Genomic DNA, 24,649 nt, shown 5'->3' with positions numbered 1-24,649 from the left:
ACATAAAAACGTTGTTGAACACAAGTAAAACAATAAGGAGTAAAATTTGTTCATAAATTCATTAAAAGTGTCAAATTTCACCTCAGCCACTCTCATCTTTCAAGTGAAAGTTAGCAGTTGCAGTTTAATCAATTATGGTTTGTTCTGCTTGATCTAAAAGAAAATGCAAGTCATTAAAATTTCTCTCTCTTTTTTTTTTTTTATTCTGAACAGCAGAAAAAAGGTATAATAAAACTTGTGGAGTGGTGGTAGTGATAGAGAACCAAGCTGTAACAAGACCCCTTTATGGTGTTAGTGGTAGAGAACCTTGTTGTAATGTGACCTCTTGAGTGGTGTTAGTGGTAGAGAACCTTGCAGTAATGTAACCTCTTGAGTGGTGGTAGTGATAGAGAACCAAGCTGTAACAAGACCTCTTTATGGTGTTAGTGGTAGAGAACCTTGTTGTAATGTGACCTCTTGAGTGGTGTTAGTGGTAGAGAACCTTGCAGTAATGTAACCTCTTGAGTGGTGGTAGTGATAAAGAACCTAGCTGTAATGCGACCTTTTTCAATTATCGTAGGCTATAAAACAGTTGTGGGCGAACGTGGTTTGAAACTCAGTGGAGGAGAAAAACAGCGTGTAGCTATAGCCAGAACCTTACTTAAAGCTCCTGAAATAGTTTTACTTGATGAGGTAAGTTTTATACTGAAAAGTAACTTAGAATTAAGATTTGTAATTGGAAAACCAAAGTTTCGTTGACAAATTTTACTTCAAATGATAGGTTATTTCTTCTGAAACAATATTAATTAGTTTTATTAAATATCCATAAATGGTCAACTTGTAAATAGCTGTGATATAGAATGAATTTCTTTCTGATACAATTGATTTTAGTTTTTAAATTTGAGATACTACATATTAATTCTAAATGCAAATTTACTCAAGCAGAAAGCTAAGAAAAATACTAGTGTCATCCTACAAAACTTGTAAGTTCTTGCAGGAAGTAACAGCTTGCCAAATTAAATGTCTAATCCATTCAGGGAAATTATATTTCAATGTAAAAAAAAAAAAAGGGTGGGGTTAAATTTCTGTTAAACAGTGCTGAGCCATAACCAATCATCATTCTCTTTCTTAATTAGTAAAGATAATTATATTTATTAATTTTTTATCTCTATCAAAATATTAAAGGTTATTAGGTGATAAAAATGAGTCCATAGCTCTTATTGTTCTTGTAATTACTGATGAAACTAAGTTCAGTTTGGTCCTAGCAAATTAGTGTTTTTGTACGTCTTTTTGTGGTTATTGTAATTACTGATGAAACTGACACCAGTTTGGTCCTAGCAAATTAGTGTTTTTTGTGGTTATTATAATTACTGATGAAACTAACACCAGTTTGATCCTAGCAAATTAGTGTTTTTTGTACGTCTTTCTGTGGTTATTGTAATTACTGATGAAACTGACACCAGTTTGGTCCTAGCAAATTAGTGTTTTTTGCACATCTTTTTGGGGTTATTGTAATTACTGATGAAACTAACACCAGTTTGATTCTAGCAAATTAGTGTTTTTTGTATGTCTTTTTGTGGTTATTGTAATTACTGATGAAACTGACACCAGTTTGGTCTTAGCAAATTAGTGTTTTTTGTGGTTATTATGATTACTGATGAAACTAACACCAGTTTGGTCCTACCCAGTTGGTGTTTTTTGTGGTAAAAAAAGCAATTTAATATCTAGTTATTAGCCCCAGATATGATGAATTTTTGTTTTAGAAGGTCCTGTATGACATACTTTACAACTGCTGACAAGTTTAGGGAAAGTTACAAGCTGTTAACCAATAAACTGAAAACTTGGTGTCTATTTAACTAATAAGTTATCATTAAGTTTTTGTTTGAATAAAAATGTACTTACTTTACATCATAATTAAAAATTAACCTAGTAGTTAATATTGGTAGTATAATAATCTAATTAGGCATAACCAACATCATAAAAACTTAGAACAATTACAAAACATTGATTTGTCAGCTGGAAACCTTTATCACAACAATGATTCATGAAGTTTGGTAAGCTTAGGAGATTTAGTTCAAAATCTGTGAACTAAACTTTCAATGCAAAATAATCCTTATAAGAAAAAAAATGGAAAATAATAAAAATTAATATATCATTTAACATCTTAACAATTACAGTTAATGAAACTGACATTAAATAATGAATGGAATATAATTTAGTTACAAAATACGTAAAAAGTAATTTTTTATGCCCCATCTCCATTTTTCTTTCTTTTGAAAAGCTTCTATTGTACAGTAGTAAATGACAACAGCTTATGCTATTTTTTACTAGGCCACATCTGCTCTGGACACCAAGACAGAAAGGCATATTCAAGATTCTCTTGCTAAAATATGTAGTAATAAAACAACAATCATTGTAGCTCACAGGTAAGCATTTTTTATACTTTGAACTGTTAACTATTGACTTCATAGTATGATTTGAGATGAGAAAAATTTTTAACAGAGCTATCTTAAATAAAACGAGTAAAATAATATATTTGTTATTGGTTTCTTTACTTATGGCATTAGTGTTTATTTGATGAAATTTGTTCCTATCAACCTGCACCTCCACTGCAAATGAATTAAGTATGATTTGTTTTCTTCTGGGAAATTAAAGAATACTAAGATTGACTAACTTTTTATAAGTTCAATGAGCAACCAGTTCAGAATATTAGGGGTACCAAATTATTACTGTGTGATTGTGCTGGATAATTATGCATGTAAACTTAAATTTTGAAATGAAATGAGGTTTTTATGCCTCTGAGCTAAAAAGAAACATATCTTACATGAAATATTACTTTTTGATTAAACATTTCCTGGGTAATTACCATGTCTAATATATTTCAATTCGATGGAGGTTAAGGGTTTTCATAGCTAGTTTCTTTAATGTTTACAACTTTGTCTTTTTTGAATTAAAGTGAAATTAATTTCGTCAGCTATACCATTATAGTCCAGTTAGATTTTCTTCAGCAGTTGGAAAGGTTCTGAAGAATATGTGTAAAGATGCATTGCAGCCACAAAGAGCCAGCATGGTTTCCCTAAGGGGAAGCCTTGTTTAATATAAGGTTATGCATGCAGGTTTTCACAATTCAAATTGTTGTTACAGTTTAAATGGGAGTGCATTGCATACTGTGTTTGAAGGAAATGATCTTGTTGTTATGATAAAAAAAAAATCACTTAAATCACCTAAGCAGTGTAATGTAGCTAGAAATATTAAATAAAAGATGAAAGTGTGTTATTGTTTCACTTTATAGATCACTCCTAAGGCCTCTTTTAGAGTACTATGTACAGTTTCAGGTTCCTTTTCTTAAGAAGGACATTGAATTATTGGAAAAGGTTCAGAGAAGAGCCACTAGGATGATACTTGGGATGGCTATAATTATTTCTTTATAGTTAAATTTTATGAAATTTAATATGTCTGCTTTTTCTTTATTTAACTATAATTATTTCTTTATGGTTAAATTTTATGAAATTTAAAATGTCTCTGCTTTTTCTTTATTTAACTATAATTATTTCTTTATGGTTAAATTTTATGAAATTTAAAATGTCTGCTTTTTCTTTATTTAACTATAATTATTTCTTTATAGTTAAATTTTATGAAATTTAAAATGTCTCTGCTTTTTCTTTATTTAACTATAATTATTTCTTTATGGTTAATTTGTAATACTATAGAATAATATTTAGTATATTTAGTTTCATGTTGTATGCCTTAAGTAGAAAATGTTTTGGTATCAGTTTCAGCCTTTACATGCATTTAGAAAATAAAGATGTAATCTTTCTTTGTGCATTTTAAGATGGATCTTTTTTTAGTTTTTTAAAATTTTGTAAACTATATCTCTTATTTTGGGATATCTGCAATAGAAGAAGAATGTTTATTATGTATCATCTTAGTTTTAAACAAAATAATTAAAGAAAGTATAACATTATATATTTCAGTGGCACACATTAAGAAATTCTATTACCATGTCACTTATACTTGTATACCATGCCATATGTTTGATTGATTGGACTACATCACCTTCCACTGGCCCCAATTAGTCCAATGTCTATAGTCTTTGCACTGTTTGAGATTTTTTCTTGTTGATAACTGAATTCATATGTATATGCAGTAGTATCCTATTTTAGTAGTCCATTTGTTGTAATGTTCCTTTCAAGGTGTAGGTAGAGGTGGGTGTAGAATGCCCTACATTGAAAGTCTCTCAGTTGATGCACCATTTGATGATAATCTGGACATCCTTTATAGCCACATGTTTTCTCTTTCTTTCATGTGTTTATGGCCACAGTTCCTCCCCTTGCAGCAAACATTTTATTTATCTTTTTCCAATGTTGATAAACTCTAATGTCTGATGTCTTGGAACAGCTTCTCAGTGACTTTCCTGGCCACTGTTGCACTTGTTATATGTGCACTCACTGCCATGCCTCTTTTAAATGCTGCAACATCTTTGCCTTTTCACACATCTCTTAAACTGACTGCAAATGTACTTATCCCATCATTTAGGGTGCTGCAGGGATCACTTGACATATCAAATGGTTAACCTAACTTGCATCTGCAATTCAGGTCAGGCACAACTCTGAAAGGGTACACAGTTTCTAATAAAGTGATCAGCCAATGTATAACAGTGTTTGAAGAATTTTTACTGTGTATTCTGTTAAAAACATAGAAGATCAAGTTTAAACTTTTATCAGTGTGCATTTCATGACTGTGTTAAAGCCATATTTTTGTGTTTATTTACTTTTTTTAAAATATTTTCAAAGCCCTGTGTAACATTTAAAACATGGTTCTGTTCACATAAAGTAATACTCTAGCTGTCTATTATTTTTGTTTCAGTACAATTCTTATTACATTAACATAAAAGAAAGTTTACTCTTAAAGCTATTAAGTAAAGTTTTCTTTTCCTATAGATTGTCCACTATAATTCATGCAGATGAAATCCTGGTTATAAGAGAAGGAGAAATCATAGAACGAGGAAGGTCTGTATAATATGTGTTAAAGTAAAGCTGATTAAATTTAACTTTAAACTTGGAATTTTGATTTTCTGTTTGCCCCTATCCAGTCCAATCTTGTGGATAGCATATTTCAAAACTGAATGGATTAACATTAACAAAACTCATGAAACCGGTGCTACATAAAAGTTTTTAGATCTGCTTAACTTTTGAAGGCAAATGGTTACTGGTATAAGATAAATTATTCTTGACACTTGTAGACATGATATTTCAGTGCAGGATGTTGATCAAGTACTACAACATTCTAAACATGATTAACCTTTAAAGATTGTGGAACAAGGTCAAAGTTCATTGTTGTATAAAAAATCTGCCCCAGTACTGTGGAAATGTGCTACTTCATCGAATTGGACAGGACTTAAATGCACAGTATAACATTACTGGGGGCATAGATGTTTCATAAACAGTTTTACTTGTTTCTTATTGAAATGGGTTGTTTTAAAAGTTGTGGTATTATTTAGATTAAAACTAAATGTTCTCTTGAAGGTCAGTGCTAAGTTTATGGACACAATTTTAAAAGTTTGAGTTTGTTTCTCTGTGGTGGACAGAATAAAGATAAGATATTGTACAACTTTGCACTAAAAAAATCAATAAGGTTAAACTTTTAGTAGTTAAATAACTATTAAAATAATTTAACCTTTGTTGTTGTTATAACATCTAGGTAACCATCAAGTAGAACTAGATTAAGTAACATCAGAAAACACTGTTACTTGTTTATTTTAAACAACTTTCTGTGTATTAGATAATGTTAATCTTATAATGTGCTTCACAACAGCTTCTAGTTAGTTACTGAAGACCCAAATGGCATAGCAGTATTCTGTTTGTTTAGATACAGATTTAGATGTCCATAGTGGGCAGAACACAGATAGCCTATTGTGTAGCTTTGTGCTTAGTGTCAAATAAATATAGTTAACACAGAATACACTGAAAGTTCTCAACTGGACAGACTAGTTATTACAGTTTCCATATAATCTATACTTTAATATTCTCCTCAAAAGTACACATTTAAAGGAAGACTAGTACTTTCTTGACTGAGTTGCTGCTGAGTGTTTGTTCTGAACATTTTCATAAATCCTCACCTTGTACATTCATATTAGTATCAAATATATGTGAACTGAGGAGCTTCAGTTCACTATTGTTACTGTATACTTATGTTTACAGGTTTTGTAGATTCACCTTTTATTTAATATGTAACTTCATGTGTTTTGTTGTAGAACAGTTTATTTTTGTACAACAGATTTATAGACAAAGAGTGACGTCTGAATGATAAAGAAAATAGTTTTTTTTTTGTTTTTTTTTACTGGATAAAAGTAGAGAACTAGAACTAGAGATTACTTTGTGACATTAGAGACCAAAATTATCAAACTATGATGACCCTCTGAAATCAAATGAAATTATACATCATTGGTACAATTGTCTTTCAGATAAAACTAACTTAGCAGTGTTACATTTAATAACATAAATTTATTTCAAACTTTGATAGTTCAGATCTTAGCCATATAAAAACGTATTTATAATTGAAAAATATGAGATGTTCCAGGTTTTCTTTACCTAGCTATAGTACTACTGTTATATATTAAATTTATAGAATGTGCTTACAATGGTAATTATATTACTCAATGTATTAAAGAAGCTTCTTGTATGAACAATATTAGCATGTCTTGCAAATGTTAGCAGCACTCGATAGAGAACTGAAATTTCTGTTTAGTTTGTGTTAAAAACAAAATGTTGTCTTTACCGAGCTTCTAGGTGTTTTCCTTAACACACAACTTTCAAAGTTTTAAAATAAATTTTAATCTTTGTGCTTACATGTAATCTGAAACCTTAAATTTTGATAGAACAATGAATTAATGTGATACAAAGTGCTTATTTTTGATGTTACATTTGTTATTCAAATACCTAGAGTACTGAACTGACCAGGATCTTGTTTATGGTTACAATACCTGTAAGACAAGCTTTTTTCACCAACCACACTAAACACACATTTTTTTAAGTATTGTTATGGGGGATGATGATTCCTCAGTAGTTAAGTGGAAACCACTACTTTTTAGAAGTGAGTTTAATGCTGTTTGTTGCATCCTATGTAAAATTTCTTATATTCTAATCAAAACATAAGACATCAAATATTAGAGCAATTTTAAGCCCTCAAAACTATGAACTGAACAGTTTGATGTATCACAGTGTATCTTCGTATTCTTCTAGTTATAAATGATTATCTACGTTTATTTTTTTGTGTTCCTAGACATGAAGAACTTCTAAAACAGAATGGAGTTTATAGTGAAATGTGGCAACAACAAATTGAAAAGAGAAGTCACACCTCAGAGTCTTATAATAATACGTTGGAGACATAATGACAGTGACTGGTAGGTCCATAGGTGCAGTCATGGGTTATACGTCGGAGAGGGGGTATACATGCAGCATTTATTGGGGCTGAGAAAGCACTGTAATCTTAGTTACTGAGGCCTAGAGTAGATCTGCAGAAACTAGTGGAACTTCCATTGTTTTGATATTAAAATTACAAGTTCTCTTGACAAATGTTTGCAAGAAGACTTGAAGCATTTTGAATAATAATGTTATCTATTAATTTTGTTGAGCAACACTTAGCAGTCTACTGTGTAAATTATATCTATGGATTTTCTACTGAGCACAATCAAAGTGGAACTCATACCTAATAAGGTGTTAATAATACATTTGAGTCAGAGTTCTGTATACAGTTGCCTACATGGACACTGATTCAAATGACATATCCATACCTAAAATAATTTACTCGTTTTAAACCATCGGGAAAGAGAGAGATAAATACATTGTTCATCCTCCTCAGTCAAGATATTGAGATACCACATCCCCTGTTTTCACTCAGAGGCAGCACCTAAGACTAAGCCTATTTCAGTCCTGTTTTTCATATTTTGTTTTAATTTTTGAATTGATCTATTAACTTTGATAGATTTGTATTGTATACTTTCTTCTTGTAACTTGTCAATTTTGTGAACAGTAGTTTCTTCTAAGTAATCTTTAATTTTCACGTCACTTTTATTCTGCAAAAAATGTTTTTACGTAATTACTCAAAACATGGATGTTTGAAAATGCTAGAAAATTTTTGTTACCCACTATCATACTTGAGACTTAAAATTTTATTTCTTTCTGACATTATTAGCCCACCAGTTTCACAGCAGTAAGTGTGTTGATTCATAGTGCTAAAAATCAGGTTTTGATACCCATGGTGGGCAGGGTACAGATAGCCCTTTGTGTACCTTTGCGCTTAACTACAAACAAACTTTATGACATTAGTAAAAACATTTTGTTACATCTGAAGAGTAATTAACTATTAAATTCACATTACGTTTATTAAGCATTTGTTTAAGAAAGAAATGAAACGTAAAAAAAAATTTAAATGCAAAAAAAGTGCAAATTTCAATTATTTATGTTTTTAACCTTGCATTTTAATACACATATATATTGTAGCTATCTTGTAGTTTCTCTAGACATATTTTATTAAAACATCTTTTATTTTATAACATGAATTTATCTATATGTGAAACTATACAGTGAAATGTGAATATTACTTGTATTGGTATCCATTCACTTACTAAGTAAATATACAGTTTGTTTTTTAAATTATTTTAGTGGTGTAGTTCTTGTGTTTAACTTCTGTATGATGGCTTTCTACAATATGTGATTAATGTACTTGAGTTAAACAGTGTGCATTTAATATTTCAGAAGTTTTATCAACAGATGTATTTCTGGTGTCAAGGTATTAATTGAGCCAGATTTCTTAAGCACTCTCGTACGTCATGCAAACATTCTTTTAAACTTTAAAGATGTTAATTTATATCTATCATTAAACTGATTATCATGCAAGCCTTTTTTTTTTTGCAATGGATATTGTTGCTAAAAACAACAACTAACTGGTAGTAATAGTGAGGGTGGAAATCAATAACATTATTGACTTGCACCCAAATCATTTGAAGATTGTTCAGTAATACCACTTCCCCGTGGGCATGTGTTATGAGTGATGATATTATGTCTATTGATTTTATTCAAGTTCGTAGTCTGAGCAGTTCATTACATCTTGCTGCATCTTGTGCAAATACTATATTTTTTTTTTTTTTTGTACTTTATTGAAATTGCAGTAGCCTTTTTGGTGTACTAAAAATGCGAGTTTTTCTGTTTTTTCCTTCCAACATTTTGTGGCATATTTTTCTTAAATCTGTACTTTTGATTATATTTGTTTAATTTGATGTTGCTTAGGTGACATGGAATCAGTATCATAAGATGTTACATTTATGGTTATATAAGTTTTAGATTTTAAATTACTTGTATAGAAAATAGAGCATCAAAAAAAAATAATTTTTCTGTTAGTAAGATGTCTTTTATGTAAGGGTAAATGTTGAATAAAAATTGTTATGAAAGGAATATTGTAAGATATGAAACACTTTCATATAAAAACACGAGGAGAATACAGATTGAAAAAACTATGGCACCAAGTCTGTGAGACTAAATTTGGGAGATTTAGAGGGTACAGAGTTGTGTCATGGTTTCTTGTATTTATGTTGGAACCCAGAAAGTACTCTTTTCAAGGATATTATCTATTAACATCAGAAAAACCACTCTTTACTGCCAAAATAATTTGCCTCACAATAGTGCTTGGTTTCAAATAATGCAGTGTTTAGAGGGTTGGCTAGATTGCTTTTCGCTTGTACAAAATAGTAAAAGTTTTCATATTAGCCTACACATCAGTCAGGTTCCATACTTAGCTATCTTACAGCAGCTGTTAAGCTTTCTGTAGCCATCCCTGTGAACAGAACTAATGCAAATCATTTTGAAAACTGCTTTATTGAGCTGAGGAGCAAAATTTTGTACTGTAGCTACTATTATGTTTTGTGTGGAACTTTGGATGGTGGTATGGGATGTACTCCCTCGTAACCTGGAAACTGGTGTGAATTAAGCCAAGCTGGTGGAAAATTCAGATTACAGGTATTGCAAGGATTTCAATTCTATTAAGAATTTCGAAAAAAAAGATAGTAATAGTAAGCTTTGTTTGTTAATCACAACACTAAAAATGCCTCTACAAGATTCCATGAACTAAAGTATTCAATATGTTAAAGAATTTTTTATCAGAAACGTAAAATATGAGCATAAAAGATATCGCTTTAAAGTAGTAAACTAGTGATGACGAGGAACCTACTTGAAGTAAAAATGTACTAGCATTCTTAAAGTAGTAATACCTTCACATAGTGATAGAATCTCCAAATCATATTTGTAATTATAATTTTATTAATTATGAACATTCTTTAATAACTATGTTTTTAGAGATTTAGAAAAAGTAAGTAATTACCAATATTTTGTGCCTTTACTTTTTCCTAATGAAAATGGTTCATTAATAGGACATTATGAAGAGAGTAATGAAAGTGCATCAGATTTGGAAAAGGATTTTGATATATCAATAAAAAGAAAGCTAATCAACGGGACTACTTTTCATTTTTCAACACATTCCAAATGTTTAACTGTCCAAATATTTTGTTTTTAAATGCTTTAGAACAACTCTACAAAAGCAACTTTAAACTATACTTTAGGCTATAAAGTGTAAATCTGTTCAAAAATAAACAGTTTCATGGGAATATTTTTTCTCAGTTTCATCCTTATGTTAAACTTTTAAAGTAATTATTCAAGTTCAAATATTTTTTTAACAGCAATGCTTTATTAAAATAAAAACTTGATGGTAATTCGTTAACTTTACACACAGAGCCAGTATTTGTAAATTGTTTCAGAAAATTATAAAATATAATGAAATACTCACCCAATGAATATAGCTAGAAGAACTCTTTGTCATATAAGCACTTTGGACTAAATAATAGGTCCATTTTCGCATAATATTCTTACACCTGAAAATGGAGAATGTTTTCAGTAGCATCAAACCTAGAAACTTCGACTTGTTTAAAATGCAGCTCGTTTTGCTATAGTCTCATGATAACTTACTGTCACAGTTTTAGCTTGCTCTGTATTAACATAAACCTACCATTGGCTCAGTGTTATGTCTGAAGACTTATAACATTAAAAATCTGGTTTTAACACACGTGTTTGGTACAGCACATATAGCTCAGTGTCTATCTTTGTGTTTAACAAAGCGATATTAATTCTCTACGCTTAATCAGTAATAGGTGATGTGAGCCGTTGCCATTGTGTTTCCTAATGTTTGACTGGCCCTATTATTTTGAGAATAAAAACTTTCTGGGCACATACTTGTGTTATTTGGCAAAATGTTATCCCGAATGTATGTGTGTAGTTTTAGATAAAGTATCATTTGCAATTTGAGTTTATAGCATACTTTCCAAAGCCCAGTATACTAAAAATTTAATATTTACATGATACATCGACAATTTTGGTTTACAAATGTCGCTCGTTTTCATACTCAATATTTAAATTTTTTTGATTTTCATATTTAATCGTCGAATTCAAACAACTTATACAAAAGTATACAGTCCTAATAACTGTTTATTATTAAGGCTAAAAATAAGTTGTTATTGTGTATTTATTAATACTTGTATTGTACTTTTATGAAAACTAAATCATTTTAATATTTTGTTTTATAAAAAAACATTTACGTTGTTATGGTATTTGTAAAACTCGTTACACATGGATGACCTAAAATTTTCTCCCACTCTAGATATATCAAAAGGTATCGGGACAATGTAATGTAGTAAAATGGAACCAATTTAATAAATATTTTTATGGTAGTAGACACTAACAGGAGGGGGCACAATAGTGTAGAATGGAGTAGATATTGGCGAAAATAATCAACTCAGTTAACTAATATTCACTACTGTTGAATATTAATTTAACAAATAATGTAACAACGCATAATTATGACAACTTCACCCGAATTTACTATTCCTAGATTTTTTACTTAATTATTGGTATTATTATTGAAGTTTTTGTGGTTTTTTGCCGCCCAGTGGTATATCTGCATACAACGCAAGAAACCAGGTTTCGATACGCGTGGGGGACAGAACACAGATAATCCACTGCGCAGCTTTGTTCTTAACTTCAAAAAAAAAAAAAAAAAAAGATAAAAGATGATTCATGCTCACAAGTGAAATCCGATTCCTATCTTGTAGTTTATTTTCTCCTACTTAATGTGAAGTCTAAAACATGTATTGAAATTTGTTTATATTCAGCGAAAGTTGTCAGTGAACCCTTTGTGGTTTTAGGTGTGTATTTTCACTATTCATTGTACGTTCCAAGCAAATGTTGAAAATTCTTGTTAATGTGAAGTAATTCTAAATAAAATCTATAAAGTACTGGTGTTAAGAAGTTCCAAATTTTAATGTCTTGGCCACCCGAAAAAAAAAAAAAAAACGTTTTTGAAAATTATCATAAAATTTTTATTATGCATATAAGTGTTAAAAGTTCAATAGGCCCTATAGTTCTCTCATTCGTTTTGAAATGTGCATTGTGAGATTTTTTAAATGTTAGTTCATAAGTAAAATTAATTGATATCTTCGCATACAACTTCATTAAAATTTATAACCGTTTCAGACGATAAGTGTGTTTGTTTGTTCTTTAACACAAACCTACACAGTGGTAAATTTCGCTCTGGTCGCTTGTGGTTTTAGAACTCTAGGTTTTAGCGTTTTAAGTTCACAAAGTTACCATGCAGTGAACCATCAGAGGATATGAAAAAACAAAACAAAAAATAATAATGTTATGGTATTCTAAAATATTTTTATTGATGTGCGTTTGTTTTTTTTCATTGGATAACCAGACGGTAATTTACCGAAGTAAAGGTAAAACGTTAGCTTTCCTAGTTATTTTTTCAAAAAAAGGCTGTATTAATGCTAATAAAAACATTTTTTATTCATAATTATACCCCTTTAATTATATTACTAGTCCTCAAAACACAATTTTAAGAAAAAACGTTAAATTAGTCTCAATAAAATTCTGAAAAACCTAAAAAACGTTTGTGTAATCACCCTTTACAGTAATGATAACGACTAAAACTTTCTTATACAATCTTCATAATATGAGTGCTTCAAGGCCTTGCATAGCCAGATGGTTCAGGCACTCGTCTTGCAATCTAAAGTTTGCGGGTTCGAATCTCTGTCACACCAAACGTGCTCACTATTTCAGACGTGGGGGCGTCATAATATGTGGTTAATCCCACTATTTGTTGGTAAAAGAGTAGCCCAAGAGTTGGCGGTGGGTCGTGATGTCTAGTTGTCTATCCTCTTGTCTTACACTGCTAAATTAGGAACGGCTAACGCAGATAGCCCTCGTTTAGCTTTGTGCAAAATTCAAAACAAACAAACAATGAGTACTTCAACGTAATCTTAGCTCAAAATATTTTCACTCATGGTGTGGCGCACTTGTTCTTATTGATCGAGTCAAAATGTTGTTCTCTACAACAAAGGCGATTCTTAGAGTATGAAATTTAGTAGTTTCATAAAAATCCTTGTTCAACTTTTTAGATTAGAAACGTACAATTCTTTAATTTCATTTTGCCATACTGAATAAATCATTCAATAGTTAATCAAATGATATGGGAGAAAGTCATCAGTTAAACGTGCTGCAATAATATCGAACTTAAAATTTAACAAATTCTCTGTTTATTATTTTTAAAACTAGTTGAAGTCTATTTCAATTAAAAATATTAATTGACTTCTTCAATTTTAGAAGTTTAATTATCGGCAGTGTTTTAACATGAATCTAATAGACAAAATGTTTAAATTATAGAAGAATAGACGATAGAAAATAAGACGAATTTGTAAGTATTATAATTTATTTTTCCAGAATTATTTTTCACTTTTCATGTAATATTTTAAATAATGTTTAAAATTTCAATAATTTGTAAAATGTTGTTGGTCTTTTCTTGTATGTGTTATTTCAAGGTACCGAACAGAAGAAGCACACAGTCACTTACCACAAAAATAAGAAGACCTATGCAGCATTTGAAAGGATAAGCGTAGTGACTTTTCGTCAGTTAAAGTCTGAAGGAAATTCTAACAATCTAGAAATAAAACATATCTCTCCCTGCACTAGGCCTGAATTGTTGTCTGGAGTATTAATTTAAACAAAAAAGATACAAACAAAACTTCACAACAAGTCTTTACACTTTCACAGTTGAAAAACAAATCTCTACAACAGTGCTAAAATTGTTTTCATGATTTATATTTTTTTTGTAGTTGATTAATCATAAACCAGATCACAAGTATCGGAAAGTATATCTCCCAGGTTTATGTGACTATGATTGAATAACATTACACACAGACTAGTGATAGAACCATTAACGAAACAACAGATTGACATCTTCGATGGGTATGTGTCATAAAGCGTAATACCCATGACTGAATTAGTATATAAAAATAGGTATGAAAGTATATATTATTCGGGAGTGGGATATGTGATATCTGTATGTCGCATATACATAAATTATTATAAGTACACAATTAATGTATCTACGAATTAGTAGTTTTCTCAGTTGCAGTTATTAATAAACGCCTTGTTTCAAAATCCTTGATCACCTCGAAAATAATTTTTCGAAATAAAACTGGCTTTTATTTATATACTCTCGTTGATGATGACGATTTGTATAGTTTTCACATAAAAAAGTCATTTTAATTCATATCACTGAAAAGCAAGCCAGATCGTTAGAAAACTACACTTAAATTGTGGTCGTACCACACGGGTTACTATATTAATAACGTTCATTTAAGGTCAAAACTACAAAAGTAGCTTATTGATAACTAGCACTATGATAAGACAATCATTTTAAATCCCATTTATATTTGATAGTTTAATATTTATTTTGTTTTGGTATGTGTTAAAAACAACAACAATGATAATCAAGCTTCTAAAATATCAAAAGAAGTTTAAAGAATGTGAGACGATAAATCATTGAGTAGACTCGCTTAATGAATACTTTTGCAACGTGTACTGTTGTTTATATTTCATTTTCTTTCCTTTTAACATTTTTCTTATTGCATTATTACTTTTTTCTATCGTTTAGGGGCGCTTTCACCGATCCACATACGAGAGCAAATTTGGTTTAATGTAACAATAAAAAAAGAATATTTAAAATTGTTGAAGAAGTTGCATTATTGGTAAAAATTCATTTCTTTTTGTTTCTTTGTTGGTATTGTGTTTTATTTTAACATTATGGGTTCAAAACACTTTAAAAATGTGTTAGTCGTTAAAGATTAATTATATTAAGCAACAGAACGAGAAGGTGGTAGATTTAGACTGCAGAGACAAAATTAAATGTTGTTAGTATTACTATGAACTACGTCTGATTAAAATAATAATATAATCTATTATTATTAATATAGTGAAGACATTATTTGATGTTAAGATTGTAATCAATTTTACATATTATTATATATAATAATTTAAGATGAAACCTAGTCCTAAAACAGACTTAGACTATATTTTATTGTATTTTTGTTTTTCTTTAAAGTCAGCTGAATAAGACATTTAGAAAGTGAACTATAGTAATTCCTAATGAATCGTAGAACTGCTTATATACAATTCACGGAAGGAAAGAAAGTGACTGCCTTCTTTTTTGCTTTTTTTTTTGTTGTTCTGTTGTATAACTAGTTAGAAAAGTGAAAACACCAGTGACTGTAGGTAGTTGTACTTTTAATGACCTTTATTAGTTTATGTGTTGAGTAGGTTCTGCCATCTGTTTCAGAGTTTTTGTATAATCTCCATATTGAATATATAGATGTGTTTTTAGATACCAACATCCATAAGGAAGTACCTCAGGCTCAGAGTTTAGAAAATGTTTATATAGTTTAATTATAAACAGTTGAACATGAACAAAATAATAATAATAGCATTGGAAACCTATAACATTGCTAAAACATTAAGATTCATATAAATCAATGTTTTGTGATTACTATTTTTCTGTATTTAAATAACCTTTATCTGGAACAGGTATGTACAGATTGGTACATTATTATATGCACTACATATATAAATTGTTTTCAGAGTGGCTCTTATAGCATTTCTCAACAGTTAGCACAATTTTTACAAATTTCTTATCAACACTTATGCCAATGTGTACCCCAAGCTTGTTTAGGCCTACATTTATATGTGTTTTCATTATTTTTGTATAGATCTGTAAAATCCCAGATTTAATATTTTTATAAATTCAGATTCTGGCCAGTAGGTAATAATGTAGATTAGAAGTAACATAATATTTAATACAGGAAATTTGTTTGGTCTGTGGCACACAATTCAATATTTTCAAAGTAACTATAAATATTTGTCATTAGGATATATAGTTAGGATTCTGAAGTTACAAGTAAAATTAAAGAGTACTCACATATCTTACTAATTAAAAATGCCTTACAAGAATGATTGGGATAATAATATAACTCAATTTGGCTATTTGAATCTTTCCTTTTTTGTATACTTGTTTTTTTTTTATGGTGATTGGATTTAAACTTTTTATGGTCACAAAATTTACAATACCTTCATAGTCTAGTGTATTACAATTGCTATTTAGTTAATATATGATCCTACCAAAACAGGTATGCAACATTAAAACCTTATAGTTTAGTTTGTAGCCCTTGTTTATGTAGCAAAAAATGAAAATTATGCAGCAAATATCTTGAAATTAAGCACCATAAAATTTCTGTTTATGCAGAAAAAAGTAAAATTATATATTGATTATCTTCACAATTTCAAGTTATGCAACCCCAGCTAAAGTAAAAACAGATGAAAATGAAAACATTTAGGTTGAAAGACATAATACAATTCCAACTTCAAGAGCAATTTAACAATTTTATGTTTCTTGTGAAATTACAAGCACATTTTTCCACTTTAGAACCTTGAGAGGCCATTGATCAGATTACCTTAACTAGCAAGAAGAAATGAATTAAGTCATAACTAGCTCAAAAGTTTAACATCCAGTAACATTGATCTAGAATTTATTACTCTTAAGTTCTTACAAACAGTAACATTTCTTTAATATATTAAATAATGACAAAAATTTGTTTCACTTCTATGCTAAGTAAATTTAAGGTAGCATTTTAAAACACTTTTCATGAACAAAAATATTCTTAACTGTTTAAATAAATTCTCATGAGTAGTTTTACTTGATAAATTCATAATTATGTAGTAATGAGAAAATATTAGACTTGTACTTTAATACAGATTAAAGATTGGTATATTCTGAAAGACACAAATTCCCCAAATGTACAATATCTAAATGTGGAATTTATTATGGGATTCAAATTTTTATTCAGTTATGAGTTTAAATGTAAAAAATGACTTATTGAACTGGAAAATAACTTATTTAGTAGTTTTAAACATGACTGAATAACTATGCATATACACACACACACACACACATACATGTTTGTTTTTGGCATGACAATTGAATATTTTAAAAATTATACGTTTTTTTTTTTTACACTTATGTAACAATATTGTTTTACCTTAAATAGTATAACTTAGGTTCATCACAAGCTATTTTAGCTAATGTTCCAGTTTCAACATTTTATATTTTCAAGGAAATATTATAGATATAAGTTAACTAGTAAATTAAAAGGTCTGTACATGTATTAATGGAGTATAGAATGTAGATAATTGTTTCATCATGTTACTTTGTTTACCACAAGCATGAAAGGTTGTATAAACAGTTTATATTTACTGTATGGCTCAGTTATTAAGGTGGAAAGGTTATCTAAGGGAAATAACAGTTAAATCATTTTATTATTCAAAGAGATGAAATTATATAAAGCCAAATGTTGCACATGTTTTTACTTTTTAATAATCAAGCTTGTGAATATTTGCTAAGCTCAATTAAATAAAGTAAACCATTTATTTGTACACAGTTTTTAAATGATGTTCCAAAAATATTGTGTTTTATTCAGTTGATTTTATGCCCAAAGCTTGTTTTGTAAATATTAGAATGTGATGCACATAAATAAGTTGATATAAAGAGTTGTGTTTTTCTGTAAGTCTTTCACAGATGAGAGTGATAAAAGGTTAATGAAACTTGATACAGTTTTATGTTTTATATTAATAGTCCATTAGAAAAAAATCTCATTCTATCTACCATCCACTTTTTCTGACATGCTCAAAATTATAACCAAAGTTGAGGTAGTTTCTATTTCTATCACATTTGGAGTTGTGTATGTCTTAGACTTTTAAAGTAAGCTCATGTTCTTTCCTTTTTCTGAAATATTTCATACAAATATCTTATGTACATAACTGTATGAACTCTTTAAAACAGGCTCAAATACAAAAGAAATTATATATTTGTAGATGAATAAAATAGCATGTTTGATAAATTAGGGAATGTTTATATCTAGGGTTGGTAAACTCTGTACATAGGGAAGGCCAAGGTACTCGGTAGGCATAATACGAGTATTGATATTAAAATTCAACAGTGACAAAAAGTTTAATTCTAAAAGATGACTGCTATGTACTTTCATTTGTTTCTGTACCAAACAAACCAAAAAAACAAGGTTAAAAAATGATTGCTAAGATACCAGACAAGAAAATAACCAACCTACCAAATTGTTTATTGCTCTTATTATTTCAGTCTAGATAACTGCACACTAATAAAAACAAAATAATCATAATTCTAGTGTAAATGATGTTGTTGGCACCCTGTACTTAAGCTTTTCAGAGGAACACCAAATTTCTGTAAAAGCTAAATACAGGGTGAAACAGAATTACCAGCCAACAATAGATGACTAACTTATAGAATACTCAAATGTTTTGTACACTATACAATTGGTAATTTTAGGGAGTCAACCCTTATATTGTGTATTAAGTGAAGGAGTAAAAAAAAATCAATACACATAATACCAAATTTTCATACACATTCATAGAATACACAAACGTTCAGTCAGGAGAAAATAATGTCACAAAACAAATAATAAAAAGTTAAATGTATATTGATGTAAGGATGGCAACGGCAAAAACAGTGAAACAAGAACATGGAGATGATACAGTTATACATAATTGTCCCTACATGACTTTTAATATTAAAATTTAATGTTACACTGTAAAGTGCATGTTTCATTTTAATATAACTACAGTTGGAAGTTACATATTTCTGACTGGTGGTGTGCAGTTTATCATAATATCACGGTAATGTCAGGGTAGGTATCAGTATAGTGTAACTATGAACCTAGGACTTACAAAGAAAACCAAGTTGAGCCAAAACATGTCTTGATTATTGCAGATTTTCACTACAAGGTCAGTCAAACTAACTGACCTTGTAGCTATTTTGAGCTCATGCATATTACAGTGTAACATTAAATTTTAATATTGAAAGTCATGTAGAGAGATCTGTGTATAGCTGTATCATCCCTACATTCTTGTTTGCATTCTTTTTGGCTTTGCAACCCCTGCATCAATTTACATGTATAAAATGTTTTTTTTTTTTATTACTTGTCTTAAGTATGAAATTATAATCATTTAGGTCACCTAAACTAAGGATAGAAATTTCAGCCAGAGGTAAATACAATTTATCATTTATGGCAATCCTAGATATTACATACTTTAAAGTTTTTTTGTTTTTTTTTCAAAATTCTAATGTCTCTATCTTCATAAGGGTGAAATTTTAGTAATATTTGAGGTATAAATCTGTTTTTCTTCCTGTCATCAAACATTTTTTGAGGGGATCCACTGGAACTCTGTGCATGCAATTTAAAATATCTTAGTTGAATTTCTGGATGTGTGTTTAGGAAACAATTTCATGCTGTATGAAATACATGAGTTTATTAGTTATGTCATGGAAAAGTTTTTAATTATGTATTTAATGATAAAATTTCAAATAATAAAGTATGTAAAGAGTAGCTTTCCATACAGAATCTTAGACAGCTTCTGGAAGATGTATTTTTGAGATATTACTAGTGTGGTGTTTAAGTTAATTTCCATAGCCCTATAAGTAACTTATTATGCATTTTTTGTCAATACTATATATATATTTTTTGCAATGGCATCTATAGATACTTAAAAGTGAAAATCAGGAATTATTATTTAGTTTTAAGTAATTTAAAATATTTTTTTTGCCAGAAGTCAGTTGACAAGAAAGTATGTTTTTCATTGTGTTCATGCAGGTTTCCTCATTCGCTAACAATATATATGTCATATACAATGTAATCTTAACACTTCACCTGTAAAAAAAAATTGAATATTTTTGGGCTTTACAAAATTGAGAATCCTCCATTTTGAAAAAAATTGGGACCTCAGCAGTTGTTCATAGTTTATGTTTTAATAGTCAGTCAGTAATTTGCCTGTTTGAGGCTTGTGTTCTTATAATTTAGTAGAGCATCAGTATCATGGTATTAACTTCCATGAGGTGAAGATCTCTAGTTCAAACCTCATTCAGGCAAATTTTTTAAAAATTTAAATTCTTTATAATGCTATTAGAAATCAAAATGGCTGTCTTCCATTTACATCTTAAAGCATACAGTTTTTCCTTTTGATTTCATTAGTTATTATTGAATGGCCTGGCATGGCCAGGTGGTTAAGGCACTTGATTCGTTGTCCGAGGGTCGCGGGTTCGAACCCTGTCATGCCAAACATGCTCATCCTTTTGGCCGTAGGGGTGTTGTAAAGTGATAGTCAATCCCACCATCTGTTAGTAAAAGAGTAGCTCAACAGTTGGCAGTGGGTGGTGATGACTAGCTGCCTTTCTTCTAGTCTTACACTGCTAAATTAGGGATGGCTAGTGCAGATAGCCCTCAAGTAGCTTTGCTCAAAATTCAAAACAAACTAATTTATTGTTGGTTGGTATCAGTTCTGAATAGTTGTATTAACAGTTTAATGATAATGTGTGCAGCATTATCATGGGGGCATTACAAGCAGTTTAGATATGTTTAAACAGTAACTTTGGAGAAACAGTGTTGTAATTGTTTAATTGCTGGTATCACAGTTGTTGGCATAACAAAATATTTCAATATAAAAAATCAAGTCATAAGTATTATTTTCACAATTGCTCTTTAGAAGTGCATATTGTGAAAACTTGCCATCAGTTTCAAAAATACTTAACCTAATTTAAAGAAGGCAGATTTACCTAACCAATTTTTGCTTAAAATACTTCATAATATTTATTGGTTGTACTTGTTACAAGTTTGCCAGTATATACAGTTAGGATAACCTTTGAGAAAAGCCATAAACATTTTTAGTTTTTCTTATAGGAACTTCAATGAGAACGGTATTGAAACTTAAACAGCACTACTCAGTTTGCTTACACAGAGTTTATAACAGGCAAAGTGTTCCTCTCTATCTTTAAGCATGCCTTGTAGATTTAATTAGTTTGTAAGTTTATACATACATATTTCTGCTAATGTTTCATTTAAATTCTCACAGGAATTTCAAACCTTCTTGCCTATACCAAACACAGGAAGTAATTCATAAATGTATTAAGCCTGTGATCTGAGTGAAATATGAGATTAATATTTTTGATTGGTGCTGATGATTCCAAGATCAGTCAGTATTGGGATCAGATTTTGACAGTCTGTATTGTGTGTTCTTTATATTTGGATATCCCTTGTGTATATTTACTAGTGGTATGAGTCAAGCTCCAAAACTCATGTTTAGACCAGTAATGCACTTATTAGACTACAAAAAAAAGGATACATTTTCCTGTAAACCTTTAAACAAAGCAAGCAGCAAATGCTTTTTGTGGGATATATTGTGCTTGTTCCATCGGGAAGGCATCTGTTTATATTGCGTATTTTAATAGGTGTACAAACTTACCAATTTGACCTTCTTAAAAATTGGATCAGTAAAACATTGGCAAATTCTTTAGATAGGTTCAGTATCAGTGACCAATACATAGGATACTCACAGGCTTAGAATAGATTCTCTGTTACCTCAATCCATAAAGCTTTATAACAGTTTTTGTATTTGTCTTATAAAATGACAATTTTACCATTACTTATATCATTAGCTCCAAATATGTGTTTTAAAAAAACAGCATCTTCTGTAATTCCTGCCTTCCAAGTGTTTGTCTTTTTTTCACATAAACTTTCCCATTTGATTGATTATATCTAGTTTTATACTCCACAATATACACCCAACATTCATTTTTCACTACATTCACAAATAATTTATGAATCATTCAAAACACAAGGGCCATTTCCTTCTCTGCTTTCATCAAAAGTCATGACTCAAATTCTGTCATCTGCCTTGACATAGAATTCTTTCTTGACCTCAAAGTTTTTTTTTTCTCCATTGCACACCAAAGTAAATTACTTGTTGAAATTTATGTAAGCTTCGATGTAACTAAAGATTGGATATCATAATCTAACTCACAATGAAATTAACCTTATTGTAGTTATATTACACATAAAAGTAAAGCAAAAATAAGAATAAGCAAAATAAAATATAAGAAATAGGATAACAGAGTTTAATAAAATAAATTAGTCTATCAATTACAAGGGCAGAATGATTTAACAAAATAATTTAGGCTTAAGCATAACTTATCAAGTTTAATAACTTAAAAGAACATAAAATAAATATGTACATGTCTCATTTGTAGAAAACAATAGCAATTAAAGGTATGTTTATTTTGATATATATACTTAAGTATATGTTTTCTAATATTTTTCAGGTATTTTTTACCAATTTTCTTCCTACTGGGCTCTTTCTGTCATCTGCACCTATACAAGTTTTGCCTAGGAAAAAGGAATTCAAGATTGTATCAAGGTAACCAGGTTAGATGAAGTATTTTGACATGCACATCTAGTCTGTTTGTTCATAATTGCCTCCTTTCTTAAACTCTTGCAAGATGATAGTCTCTATTACGCTAATGACAACTTACTCAATCTTTCCCTGTTAGAAAAAGAAATTGTCACAATTGTATCCAAGCATCTGTTTTCAAAAATGTTAAGCTTTTGTCTCATTGCCTTGATGTCCAAAGAATTCATCATGTAGAAGTCAGAGGGCTTTATACTATTGACCACCCAGGTAATGCAAACTCCAATAACTGTACCTTTTATAATTTTTTTTTCTCAAAACAAATAAGAAACCTTATCCCAAAGATAATTGTAACAGCCCTCCTGTGAACCCTTTTCATGAAGTCAATATACTTTCTTAGGCAAATAAACCTAAACTGCTTTAAGTGTTCCACATGAGATTCAACTAGTTAGTGATTTGTGTAGTGAGATAATTACTTTTAATTTTTAGTTAGTATATCTGTATATGTATGCTAAACTTCCATTTACTCTCCTTACTAGTAACGTAGCACTGCCTTAATGGCATAAACGTACCTAATATTGAGTAAAGATCTTTCTCTTCAGTCAGGTTTTGAATAGGCTGCTGTCTTATATTAAACATGTGATCACATTGTCTAAATAGTCATTTGAATCATGCAATGACAAAACTACAAAAAATTCTCTTCTTCTGCATCAGGCCCTCTATGTTTATTTCCATGTAATTATAGTTACATTTTTGGCTATTTTGGACTTGATTTTGGGCTGGGACCTTTATAATTTGGGAGGCTGTGGAGGCATTCTTATACTACTAAATTAGCATTTTCCCTTAGTGTTCTCAGTATAGGTAGAAATGGTCAAAATGATGTTGAGGCTATGCTTTCATGGCCAATAAAATACAGATATGGTTATAGAGACCCTATTAGTATTTTAAACATGTTTTATTTAGAAACAAGAGGAGTAAACAAAGTGCCATCAATATTGAAATTAACTCCAGAAATTACTGTATGTTCCCTGCATACTTGATTTAGAAATTTTGATTATTTTAAGCTTTTTTTTTTTTTTTTTGGCTTAGTTCTTTACACTGAGTATTTTAGTTAAAAACAATGTAATGTGATATGTGGATTTGATTTCTAATTGTTTCTGTTGACATGTAACCCTAAAAACCTGGTTTTAGTATATGTGGTGGGTACAGTGCAGATAACCCATTGGGTAGCTTTGTGCCATAGCAACAAACAAACTATTTGTAGTTATCAGTTTAAAAAGAATTAGTAATTTGAAAGTTAGTTCTTTTAGTTTTAACCCTTTTGCACTTTGCTGGGTTCACCCATTGCTTGAGGACAAAATTGCACCATTGAATTGAAAATAAGCTTTAGGTATTCTTCCACATATATTTTTAACTGCATCAGAATTGCAATACATTGAATAAAATTTTTATTTAGTTTCATACATAGAAAATGTTTAGAAATCACTAATTTTGATTTTGGGTTGATTTCAGTGAGCTCTAAATGAAAACATTGGTATTTGAGAATTTCCTGAATTTGTTTGAGCATAATGTATATATCTCATAGTTTTCTAGAAGGAAAGTTGAAATAGTTTTGAACAATATAGCTACAAGATCCAATTTTATGAATCCAATTCAGTCATTGTTTATCAGCCTTGATTTTCATGGTGCTGTGTAAATTAACTGTATCGTGACTTTGGAAAGTCATACACTAGTGACCTTAAATGCATAATGAAAGCTTTTTCTTTTATTCTTTTCAACTTTATTAGCTGCAAGTTTAGTGAAGACTGAAATGGAGATTAGAAAAAAATGATAAAAGTTTAGCTTAGTAACACGTTGCTAGGAGAAAAGAAGTTTATGAATCAATTATGCTACACTTACAGCATTGATGTTTTTAAAACTTGTAATAAGTTTGCTTTATTAATTTGTAATTAATTTTAATTTTCACA

General features: G+C 29.8%; 2 protein-coding genes across 8 annotated transcripts in view; both read left to right on the top strand.

Moving 5' to 3' along the window:
* Hmt-1 (ABC transporter ATP-binding protein/permease Hmt-1) overlaps nt 1-9,431 on the top strand; it is a 69,737-nt gene extending 60,306 nt beyond the window's left edge. For all 4 annotated transcript variants that reach the window (XM_076471417.1, XM_076471418.1, XM_076471419.1 and 1 more), the window contains 4 exons: nt 560-672; nt 2,311-2,405; nt 4,920-4,988; nt 7,261-9,431. In XM_076471417.1, the coding sequence (XP_076327532.1) occupies nt 560-672; nt 2,311-2,405; nt 4,920-4,988; nt 7,261-7,369 (386 nt within the window). In that variant the 3' untranslated portion in view covers nt 7,370-9,431. The remainder of the gene's footprint in view (nt 1-559; nt 673-2,310; nt 2,406-4,919; nt 4,989-7,260) is intronic.
* A 5,497-nt stretch (nt 9,432-14,928) lies between these two features.
* The window catches only part of LOC143234221 (serine/threonine-protein kinase tousled-like 2), a 110,950-nt gene continuing 101,229 nt past the window's right edge, over nt 14,929-24,649 (top strand). Inside the window, exons 1-2 of one of the 4 annotated variants that reach the window (XM_076471408.1) lie at nt 14,929-15,115; nt 22,597-22,691. The gene's annotated coding sequence lies outside the window, so the exon portion shown is untranslated. Of the gene's footprint in view, nt 15,116-22,596; nt 22,700-22,915; nt 22,953-24,649 lie in introns of those variants that run through there. The other 3 variants (XM_076471414.1, XM_076471410.1, XM_076471411.1) reach the window with 3 other exon arrangements.

This window comes from Tachypleus tridentatus, chromosome 12, assembly GCF_004210375.1.
Source record: "Tachypleus tridentatus isolate NWPU-2018 chromosome 12, ASM421037v1, whole genome shotgun sequence".
NCBI lineage: Eukaryota > Metazoa > Arthropoda > Merostomata > Xiphosura > Limulidae > Tachypleus > Tachypleus tridentatus.
This window is presented reverse-complemented; position numbering and strand designations above follow the sequence as displayed.